Raw genomic sequence first — 12,132 nt, 5'->3', positions numbered from 1 at the left:
TATTTTAATTAGAAATGTAACTTATAAATTAATAAAAAATATTATAAAATTATATATAAATTTAAATATTATATGTTAAAAGTAAATACACGTATTAAAATAAAAATTTTATCAGTTAAAAAATTAAGTACGTATATTAAAAAATTATAGATTTTTAAAATTAATAATACATATTTATTTTTTTAAAAACAGATTTCAGAAAAAGGAAAAAAATTCTTAAGAACAACGTAAGGATTTAAATTTTTTAAGAGTAATACAAAGCCTAGACCTCTATCTTTGTTTTTTGTTTTTTAAGAAAAATGGAACGGGGGACTTTTAATGGTACGAAAATATGTGCAAATGGGAAAAGTTTTGGATGAGAACAAAATCTGGCAGGTATCAGTACATCTTACGTTGCGATTAGTCATATCATCATTTTTTTTTTCCTTTTAATTCTTAGTTTTCACGTCTTTCAACACAAATAGAGGAAACCAACCTCTGACTGTCCTCTTCGCATTATCATTTAATCGTTACAACCATCAATCGGAACAAAAATTTTCAGTTATTGGGTAAAAGAGAAAGAAAAAACCAGAAGAACAAGAAAAGAGGTTGATGTTCTGGTTGTTGTAGAGAAAAAAGGGAACTGGGTGATTGTGAGGAGAGATGGGGAATGTAAACGGGAGAGAAGAGGGAGGAGGAGATGAAGATGGATCCAATTCCAATGCAATCCAATCAGCTTCTTCAGATTCCATGCCAAATGCTTTAACAGTTAACAATCATCATCATCATCATCATCATCATCATCTTACAAATAATACTAATAATAATACGCCTCCTCACAGCCCTGCTCGCTCTTCTTCCCCTCTCTTGTTTGCTCCTCAGGTTTGTCTTTCTTCTGGGTGATTTAATGCTGCTGTTTCTATAACTTATGATTGACTTACAGTTTGTTTAATAAATGTTTTCACACCCATTTAATTAATTGACTATATGAGGCTTAGCTGAAAAAAGAAATCTGTCTATTTGTGCTCATGTAATAAATACTTGATCCACCTAACTTCTGAAACTGAAAACAATGCTTTTTTCTTCTTCATTTATTCATAAATCTGTTGTTTTTCCACTTCCCTAGATTGTATCAAAATGATTATTTAGAGGAGAGAGAGTGTTAGAATCAATCCTATGATTTATAGGCTTCGTTACTATTACTTGTGTATTTACTCAATTCCTGAATTCTATTGTGTGCATTGGATATGATAAGCTTGAGATAGTGAGTTGATTGAATTTGTTACACTCAATTATCTTTCTTCTAATTTCTTGATGGTATGCTTTATACTGTCTGTGCATTTTCAGGTTCCTGTAGCTCCCTTGCAGAGAGTTGATGGGCCACCTTTCTTAAATCAAATGCGGCGCACTGAATCTCCTGCTGTTGTCGACTATCCTTCTGAAAATGGAATTCCTACTATTATCTCCTGGAATTATGGGGGTAATGAAGTATTTGTTGAAGGATCTTGGGACAACTGGATGTCAAGGTATGCTAGCCAGCCACTTATATATCATGTATACAGATTCGTGGTGATCCTAGTTCTTGTTAAAAGTTACAGCTAATAATAGCTGCTGAAATGGGAAAAAGAATCTCATATAAGAACAAAAATTAACTTCTTTCTTTATGGAAAAGAACAGAAAATGACTTAGTTTTTTTATTTTTGGTCGCAGGAAACTATTGCACAGATCTGGTAAGGATCATTCTATTCTACTGGTCCTTCCATCAGGTGTTTACCATTATAATTTCATTGTAGATGGGGAATGGAGATATATACCAGATCTTCCTTTTGTAGCTGATGAAATGGGCCGCATTTGTAATCTTCTTGATGTTGATGTAAGCTTCTAGGCCCCTGTTACTTTTTGAACATTGCTGTTTCCATTAAAAAATTTCTACTAATGTTCATCAATTTAGAATTAAGAATCACAATTTGGAAACCTACACTTAATTGAGACTACGGAAAGTTGCAAATTTGAGTCCTTTGCTTATTTAAGTGATTGCATGGTAGTGTCTGAGATAGGACAATACAGTCGATACTATGATACTATGACTAATACTTTTAGTTTAAACTCTGGTCCGCACGAACTTTAAAAGTGTGTGGATGTGTGCTTAGGTCTTTATGTGTAAGAATATCCAAACAACTAGTTAAATAAATTTCTACTTAGTTTCAGCCATCCATTTAGACGGATGTCTAATGGGTTATATCCATAATATGTTTACTGCAGTTGGCAAACTAGGAATTCTTCTTTCGGTTGAGGTTTTAGCTGTTTGTATCCATATCTGTATTTGATCTTTCTAGCTGATAAAGCGTAGCACACTGACTGCACATAGCAGTAAGTTTCAGCATATTATTAGCAATTTACTTGTTACTTATAGTGTTACTTAATGTTAAAAAGTTATGCTTTGTTTGGGTAAGTTATTGATAATGTTCACTAGAGTCTTAATAGATTTATTTACTTGGCTATTATATCACTTGACTTCTTGTGCAATGATCATATAATTCATTCTTTCTTAAGAGAGACAGAGATCTGATTCCTTTAGACAATAATCAGCAGGAATTTGTTTTTTTCTTTTTCTCTTTTTGGCTCTTTTCAGGCAAGCTTCCTCCCTCTTATATATTGATTTTAACAATACATGTCATCATTAAATCTTAATATCATCAGCCATATTCCTGTTGGATATCAACTAATCTTTACAATATCATTCTATATTGACTCAACTTCTACTTTGTTGGAGGAACGAATGTTACATTCCAAGTGTTTTGTCATATCAGTGGAAAAGCTATTGTCCATATTCATTTTAGAATTTCTGGCCAGCCATTCACTAACCCTGGATGGTTTTTCATTTAGTTCATTTATTATGATAACATTAGGCTTTGGTTTAAGAAAAATCCATGGAATGAAGAAAACCTACTTTTTGGCCTATATGCCAAAATGTAGAGATCATATACCACCTAAGTGAGTTTAAGAATGTCTCATTTTGAGGATTTCAGCAGATGAGGGATGTTAGAGAATCTATGGTATGCCTCATTTTCTGTCAACCAAACAATGGTAATTGTCCAAAACCATGGATTTTCTTGAAACCCCATAAACTAAGCGGGGGCAGAGCTAGAAAGTTATTTTTGAGGGGGCAAAAGCTAACTGATAATGACATTAACAATTAACTTCAAATCATACATTTGGTTCTTGTACCAATGAAACTTAAGACAAAGGAACAGCTACAGATAAAAAAAGGAATGTTCATTTATATTAGGAATAAGGTTCAATTCACCCCCTAAAGTTGTTGAAAAAGATCAAATCCACACTTTTAACTTTTTTGGATCAATTTAGCACATAACTTGTCATTTTGGCTCAAATAACTCCTATTTTAGACAATTAAAAGAGAGTGTTTTACAATCACCATAGAAAGTGCGTGAGTTGTGCAAAATAATAATTATTACTATTAAATCCCATTTCCTTTTCATCTTCTTCTTCTTCTTCTTCCTCTAATTCACAACTATCACAATCCATCTGCCGTCGTCTTAAAAAAACCAACAGACCAATAATCTTTCATTCAAACCCATCCTTACTTCTGCAAATCTAAATGAAAATTAATTCCATTCAAACTCATCCTTATTTCTGAAAATCTAAACGAAACTTCAAATCAATTCAAAGCTGTAGTTGTTTAATTAAATAAAATCTGATTTTACTAAATCAATTCAATCCAAAATCAAACTCAAATCTGAAATTTTAAATCAGTTTAGTGAAGGAGAAGAAGAAGGAAGAGAGAAAAGAGAAAGCATTGTTTGAACTGATAGCAAATTGCCATCTCCACCTGCACTTCGAGAAAGCATAAATCTGGTGTAGCTTTTACTTCTGTCATTGATGTTGCAGTGGAGATGGAGGTTGTTGGCAGTGGAGATGTGTTTGTGACGTTTGAGGGGAATATGGTTTATGAGAGAGATGAAAATAAAAAGATGATTATTATTTTTTGGTTTATTTTTCATATTGTTGTTGGGTCTTATTCCAGTTGTTATTCTTGCTATTGATTTTGCTTCTGATGTTAAGAAAGGTGTTAGGCGGTGATGGTGAGGGAGGCGCAGCTGATAGGCGTCGATGGTGAGGGAGGCGCAACTGGTGGTGGTGGTGTTCTTGTTTTTAATGTTGTTTATTATTTCTTTACTAACTAAAAGAGGAAAATAATATTTTATTACTATTTTAACTATTTAAATTTGAGTGATTCACATGCACACATGTATGAAAAAAAGGATTAAGTGATATGATTTGGTAAAGTTCTGGGCTAATTTGAACAAGAATTTGATCTTTTTTGAGAAGTTTAAGGGGCAAACTGAATCTTATTCCTTTACTTTAATTTAAGTTCTTAATTACTTTTAAGTGTTTCTTTTTAAAACTTTAATACTTCAAAATATTTGTAATAATAAAGAATAACTTTAAAGTTACCAAAATAGAAAAAAAATAAAAATAATATTTATTACTTACTAATATTATAAATTAGTTATTTAATGAGGCTTGGGGCTTCAAGTAAAGAGAAAAGAGCCAAAGTTTTAATAAGTATGTAAATTTGTGAAGTTTAGGGGCTCGAGGCTCCCCTTCGCTCCCTTCCCTCCATCCCTAGGAAGAAAAACGATATCCTACTATGGTTGCAGAGTACATTACTCATTTTCAAAAGGTTATTTGATCGAAGGAGTCACATTGGATGGTTCCATTGCAATCTTATCTCTTAGGATAAAGCTTGTTGGCTAGAGAGACTTTTGTTTAGGAAGGACAAAAGGTAATTTTGACTTCAGGTGATGCTCATGGACACTTGTGATAGTTTCTTTCAAGATCTGGATTTTGAGGTAGGATTTTTATGCTGATGGGTGATGTAGAGGACATGTATTTCTTATTACTGCTGTGTTTGAGGACTATGCCTTCGATATATAGGACTTTAGTCTATTTAAACCAACTGCTATTGTGTAAAGTACTGATTAGGGCTCTTTGTTTTAGATCATGTATGGTGCTTGGAGATACCACTTTGAGTTCTCAATATGTTTCTTAGTGGAAAGTAAAGTCAGGGATGCAAAATTGATTGGTAACATAGTTGTTGATCATGTAAGAAAATAACCTAAAATAAGTAATCTTTTGGAATTTCAGTATCATATACTATTATAATAATTGTGATACTTGAATTTTCAAATTACATTAAAATGGAGTTCTAACTGTTTCCACCTTGATGCAAGAGTCGTAACATCTTTGTGGAGGAGAATTAGAAAGAAGGAAAATGTGTACATAGAGGAGGGTTGGGGATGGGTGGGCTTTCACCATTTTTCACCATTTGGATTTCCAAATCCTTTTTCCCCTCTTTCAAGAAAAGAAAAAAGATGGAAGAAATCTTGAAGAGGTTTGGTGAGGGTGGGGTTGGAGTTCTAAATGAGCCAAGTCAACTGGTGAGCTCAAGATTGATTCAAAAAATACTCGAGATTGACTCGATATTCATCAAGTGTCCACTTGGTGTTCATATGCTTTGAACATTAAACATAGAAATAAAGTCATTTTGTAAAATTCATAAAACCTACTTAATAAAGCATAATCTTTTTGCTTCTCTTTAAGGCAAACACACAAATCCACCACAATCTTAAACAGACTCCAAATGGATCCTAGCCTCAAGCTACTCAAATATGTTGGAGACCTAAGTTAAAGTGCCACAATACTTGGGTGAAGAAGTTCAAGTCTAATATAGGTTTTACTTTCTAGCCTTTGTTTTTCTTTTTTATTTTTCATTATGCTCAATTGAGTGTAGTCGAGCTTGGATCTGGTAATGAGTTCAGCGTGCGAATGCCATTGATTCAACTTGACACAACTTGATTAAACCCCTTGGTGGTGGGACTTGTATTTGGATTCTTACATGATTTCCTCTCTTTATTTTTCTTAAACAGCTTCCTTTTATAGCATAATTGACTAAGTGCAGTTTTTATAATTTAAAAACTACATTTCATTATCGGCTGTTATTTATTTTTGTAACAGGATTCTCCTATTAGTCTTATACAGCTTGTTCTAACTAAAAGAATAAAGCTCATGATGCAGCAACTCTTTCATAGTCAAGTTTTATGATATATCCTTTTTTAATTTTTTTTCTACTTTTCTTTCTGTGTACTAATTAAGTTTCTTTGTCTCTGAGATATTATCTTCTAATGTTGTGGCATAGTGTTGGATCAAAATAGATTAATTGTCATGTTTACCAAAATCGACCATGCAGGATTATGTGCCGGAAAACCTGGACAGTGTGGCTGGGTTTGAAGCGCCACAGTCCCCAGACTCTACATACAGTCAGTCATTTCCGACAGAAGAAGACTTTGCGAAGGAACCATTAGTGGTTCCACAACAGCTCCATCTTACTGTCCTAGGTGTGGAGAATCAAAATGAAGTTTCTTCATCGAAGCCTCAACATGTGGTGCTTAACCACCTCTTTATAGAGAAAGGATGGGCATCTCATTCTCTGGTTGCTCTGGGACTGACTCATAGGTTTGAATCCAAATATGTCACCGTTGTTCTTTATAAGCCACACAAAAGGTAGCACCCTCTGTATCCAAGCTCGTGCTCTGTAAAGGAAAGATATTTCACCTTCACTATGCAGCTTTGTGAACGCATCTGTGTTTATAGGATGCTCAACTTAATTTACATCCATGTTTAATCTCCGATCTGAGTTGTTGATTTTTATAGACCGATTTGTTCACCTCAAGATCGTTTGTGCAATGTGATTTGACAAATTTTTATGGTAAAGGGTCAAATTGCCCCCCAAACTGTGGTCTACAGAGCAATTTATCCCAAAATTAATTTTCTGGGCAAATTAAACCAAAACTTGGATTAAAAAAAATTAAGTTGCCCCAACTGTGAAGTGGTCAGCTTGCGTGTAGGTCACAGTAAGTTTAAATAATTTTATATTCTTAAGTAATTTATGAAAAAATGAAAGTTAAAAATAAAATGTTATCAAAAAAATAAAAATAAGACCTATAACTCTCTCCTGTCTTTCTTTCATTTCTTTTCCAAATTATTAAAAATCTAAATCCAAATTTTATTCTCTTACTATCTTCTCTCCATTTTAAGAATAATGTTTTCACTAAAATCTCTATATATATCAAAAGAGCAAAGAATTAAGTCATCAACGAATAATGTTTTCACTAAGATCTCTGTACGTATCAAAAGAGCAAAGAATTAAGTCATGAACTGAAGTGATGGCCAAATCGGTGGGAGCTTCTGATGACTTTTTTAAGGTGGTGTTTTTGAGCTTTGATGACATCGGCCTACATCGATGAAAATCTAGTAATATTGTTTCTGCTCGCTGAGAAAAGGTTATTTGTTTGCTGGAATTTATTGATTAGAAGTAGTGGTTTTCATGGAGTTGAAGGTTTTGAATATTTAAATTAGAGATTTCTTTGTAAAAGCTTGAGATTGCATTTTGGGATTTGTTGAGATGGGTTTGTGGTTTATTGTTGTTGCATAAGTTCTAGGATTACATCAAATAGAGATGATTAATGTCCCAAATTTTTGGTCTTTTCTGCAAATTGAAAAAGAAAGATTATTGATTTTGTCATGGTTGTGGTGGACCTGGCCATACACATCAAGAATCTTTTGATTTGTCGTTAAGTTTTGTTTTTTTTTTTTGTTGCATTTTACGGAGGAAGCTTTTGATTCAAAGCAAGAAAGCATGTTCATTTCTCTCGATAAACTATTTGCTTTGTATAATGCTATAAAATTGCGAAATGGACGTTTAAGAGAGAATGAATTCGATTCTTCAAAATTTTCGAGTTGGATATCTTATCTCTTTGATAAGAATTCCTTAGATTAATTACATACGGGTTCTAATAGATGTTTGAAGCAAATTGTACATATATCTAACTAGACTGGTGAGCACTATATTAGATAACTACAACAGCAAGCCAACTACTTCAATAGATATCTCAACCATTGTGAATCAGAACACATTCAGTAAACTTTCGTTAGTTGGACAAGTAAGAGTGTGATTATGGCTTTTAAGGGCCGCCAACCACTCCCCCCCGCCCCAAGTGATGGTGCGACTTCGTCACCAAGGAATCGATCTTTGTACTAGGCCCATTCGAAATGGGCCATTTGGTCGAGGGTCTTAAGGAATTACAAAAGACCGTAAGACCATTCGGAGAAGGAATCGCCACCCAATGAGATTGGGATATATTCGGAAGTGAGGATGATGACCTTGTATCTCTTACAAAGAGAATAAATTTCCCCCTCCGTAAAATCATAGATTCTATTTTTGGAAAATTAGGTACGAATAAAGGTCTACGAAAGTGACTCTATCCGCCTAGGCAGCAATGCCTAGCCTCCACTAGAGTGAATGAGCCTTTGTCTTAGCCTAATACTATCATCTTAACCAATTTTACCCTATATTTTTTTATTCATCAACTTTTTTTATCTTTTTAATATGTGAGGTGAGCAAATAAGAGACTAACTTAAGGTGAAGGTATTTGAGTACCTTAACTATTCCTAGAAGGAAAGCACATTGGCGCTTTTATTAGCCTTAGCAAGGAGGCATTTTAGTGCCTCAACTTTTATCTTTGCATGCTTTGGCATCCACATCATTTTGCAATTTTTATTTATCCTATTCTCAGTGATGGATTCATTTTATCCTTAGGTGAACACATAGTGGGACGCGAGAGCTTACTTTAGTAAGCTTTCTTTATTTTATAGAGGCATATGTGGGGTGATCACAATAATTACTAAGTTAAATTTTATCCTTTATTACATGTGAGGTATACTCCTAAAGCATAAAAATAAACATAGAAAGACAGAAGTGAAGAGAATAGAAGAATATAAAACTAGAAAAGGATTAAAAGAATTGTTAAAAAAACAACAGAAAAAGGACTTTTGCTTTCTTCCTTACTAGAAAACAAGGGGGTTTACTATCTTTTTTCTTTCTTGCTTTTTTTTTTCTCTCTTTTTTGGATTTTTCTCTCAAGAAAATGACAATAAATGGCAGTAATCAGTTCTTCTAACAACCAACTAACAACCCTTAACTTGGTGGAAAAAAGGTTTATTTGTGGAAAGAATTTGGTCTTGAAAAGTGAGTTTGGAGATAATTTTCTCGCCCATTTTGCTTCAATGGACTTTTATTTTCCCGCAGGGCCTAGTGGTGCCTAGTAGATGCCCTTCTATTTTTCATTGTTTAGGACTTTGACTTTTCTGCCCAACATGGCGGCTTTTTGGAATTTTTGAACAATTGATGTGTTTTTCATAAACTTTATGCATAGTTGTGTCTATTTTTTCCAAACAGTTTTATTGAATTCTATTTTGCTTTTATTCTATTGGTTTCTTGCTTACTTCTTCCTGCCTAACACTTGCTCATTATTTTGAAATTCTTTTAAGACAAGATTAGCTAACCTGAAAATAAGACACACAAGGTTATACAATGATAATGTTAGAAAATTAAAAAATTAAAAATCACTTTGTACTCATCCAACGTTCCTAGTTGCACCATTGTGACCCTGCGTCCATTACATACCCCTAACATGTCCATGGGCTACATTAACCTTTTTAGCCTTATTGAGCTCATGCGAGGTCAAGAAAGCCTGTGTGGGTAGAGGCTGACCATATGCGGGGTCAAGATTGACCTAGCGCGAGGCTAGCCTAGAAGGTGGGTCTATTAAAGGCATTTTGCTCATTTTGCTTCCCTCACTCCCAACTTGAGTCCCTAGTAGCATGAGTAAAGCTAGTTGAAGCATTTTGCAACCCATATTGAAAAAGATTAAGAAAGTCACATGAGCTCTAATGGAGCCTCTATTAGCTAGTCAGCCTAGATCCTGCTTTTCTACATGCGGCTATCAATCTCTAGGATCCTGAAGCTCATGTATTTTGATTCTATAATTTTAAGATTTGCCCTTTATTTGAGGAGTTCTCAGCCATCCTCGAGCAACATCCTAAGTCCACCGATGGGCTTATTCTTGCCCCCTTGAAGGTCCTGACCTTGCATGAGGCAACAAGCTTCTTGATATGGAGATGAGGATTATTGGGTCTCACCTCAGAGGATCAGGCCTCGACCTTTCATCCTTCGCCTTTCTTTCGGAACAGTTCACTCCTACCTCCCGCGTTAGGTTCTAGGTTTGCCAGTTTTGCCTAATGGTTCAGTTCTTATTTGTTGGGAGGATTTACTTGGAGATTTGAAACTCGTCTCACTCTTACCTAGATGTGTGATTCATTGACTATCATCCCTCTGATTTTAGACGACACCCTTGGATCAAATGAAGAGGGGAGAAAGCAACTGACTCAATGGTGGTTTGATCATCTTGCAAGTGAGTGCCATACCTCCCCATTATTTTCATTTATGCTTTACTTTAATTTTTTCCTAAACCGCCTTTTGGGTTTTCGGTTTAGCGAGCTAATTTTGCCTTAATTGTTGCTTAAGCTCATTCCAGATTTTTGACTCAGCAGGCTAGCCTCAAATCAAATTTGGCCCTGGTATAAGCACCCATTTTTGAATCTAGATATCCAAAGAATTACTGTTGGAACATGTGAGCTTGTCTTGGAAACAAGCACATGGTTTCCAGCAAATTTTCCATAGCTTGTAAGTCCCCATGTAGTATTTAATTTCTTGTTTGACTTTGTACAAGTTCCTATATTAGTGGCATTGGAAACTACAACTTTTCTAATCTCTTTCTCTATTTAAATCAAATGTTAAAGGTTGAAAATATAAGAAAAAAAAACATATTTTTCCTCTCAATTTCTCTTCATCATTTCTATATTTCTTAAGAACTTGAGCTCAGATTTAGCTCAGTTTATAAGAACTTTAGCTGAAACCCAACTAAGTTCTATTTCATTTCCGGATTTACAGTGGTATCAGAGCTCCTGTCCTACGGGCTGTGAGGCTAAAAACAGAAAATCTAGAGAATCAAACACGTGAGGGAGAGAAATACCGAGTGTTTGAAAGATTTGTGAGATTTTTTGAAAAAGAAAAAGAAGAACAAGCACAAGAACAAAACCAGAAAAATGGCTTCAAGTAGCTCATCAGCTCCAGCAGCTCCTACCTTCAACGGATCACTTTATCATTTGTGGTCGGTGAAGATGAAAACTTACCTCAAATCTCAAGGTCTATGGAAAGTGGTTGAGACAGATGAAGATCCTCCCACTCTCAGGCCAAATCCAATAGTAGCTCAGCTCAGAGACTATGAAGAACAGCTCCTTAGGAAAGATAAAGCCTTGACTTGCATCCACTCAAGCTTGGCAGATCATATTTTCACCAGCATCATGGACCTGGAAACACCCAAAGCTGTTTGGGATTACCTCAAAGAGAGCTTTGAAGGCACAGACCGAGTGAAACCTGTGAAGCTCTTGATGCTCAATAGAGAATTTGAGCTGCTCAAGATGAAGAATGACGAGCTAGTGAAAGATTATTCATCAAGAATGATGGATCTTGTAAACCAAATTAGGCTGTATGGTGAAGCTCTACCTTATCAGAGAGTGGTGGAGAAGATTATGGTCAGCGTACCAAGAAAATTTGAAGCTAAAATTTCAGCTATTGAAGAGTCATGTGATTTGCAGAGGCTAACAGTAGATGAGCTCACTAGCAAATTAGTAGCTCAAGAACAAAGAAGCTTAATGAGAGATGAAGAGACAACTGAAGGTGCTTTCTTTGTTTCTCATAAAGGAAAGAAGCCAAACAGCAGAAATAGAAGAGGTACTAGCTACAAAAATCGAGCTCCAGAAAATTCGAGCTCAAAACAGGGCAAGCTTCCTCCTTGCTCCATTTGCAAGAAAACAAACCATGCTGAAAAAGATTGTTGGTACAAAGATGGTGAAAAACCAAAGTATAAATGCAGCTCTTGCAACAAGATTGGCCACACCGAGAAGTTTTGCAGAGCTAAGAAAGCTTAACAAGCTCAGACGCAAGCTCAAGAGCAGGTCCTTGCAGCTGAGGAGGAGAAATCACATCCAAGAGAGCATTTATTCATGGCTTCTCAAGCTAACAAAACAGCTCAGAATTACACTTGGCTCATGAGCGTTGGATGTACTAGCCACATGACACCAGATGCTACAAGTTTTACTCGCCTTGACGAGTCAATAACAACCAGAGTGAAGCTGGGAGATGGCTCAACGGTTCAAGCTAGAGGAAGA

General features: G+C 35.1%; 2 protein-coding genes across 3 annotated transcripts; both read left to right on the top strand.

Annotated features, from left to right (window-relative positions):
• Positions 1-306: 306 nt before the first annotated feature.
• LOC8276820 (SNF1-related protein kinase regulatory subunit beta-1) lies at positions 307-6,774 on the top strand. 2 transcript variants are annotated; one of them, XM_048378093.1, is made up of 5 exons: positions 307-861; positions 1,327-1,505; positions 1,690-1,709; positions 1,773-1,852; positions 6,251-6,774. In XM_048378093.1, the coding sequence occupies exons 1-5, from the start codon at positions 643-645 to the stop codon at positions 6,566-6,568; spliced, it is 816 nt and encodes a 271-aa protein (XP_048234050.1). In that variant the 5' UTR covers positions 307-642; the 3' UTR covers positions 6,569-6,774. The 2 variants fall into 2 exon arrangements, with proteins under 2 accessions (XP_048234050.1, XP_048234047.1); XM_048378090.1 differs by having other exon boundaries at positions 313-861; positions 1,690-1,852.
• A 4,233-nt stretch (positions 6,775-11,007) lies between these two features.
• LOC107260952 lies at positions 11,008-11,892 on the top strand. Its single transcript, XM_015717135.2, has one exon. It carries the CDS (start codon positions 11,008-11,010, stop codon positions 11,890-11,892), a length of 885 nt encoding a protein of 294 aa, XP_015572621.2.
• Positions 11,893-12,132: the final 240 nt, after the last annotated feature.

The sequence above is a fragment of the Ricinus communis genome, chromosome 1, assembly GCF_019578655.1.
Source record: "Ricinus communis isolate WT05 ecotype wild-type chromosome 1, ASM1957865v1, whole genome shotgun sequence".
NCBI lineage: Eukaryota > Viridiplantae > Streptophyta > Magnoliopsida > Malpighiales > Euphorbiaceae > Ricinus > Ricinus communis.
The sequence above is the reverse complement of the archived record's forward strand: the minus strand, read 5'-3'. Positions and strand labels throughout refer to the sequence as shown.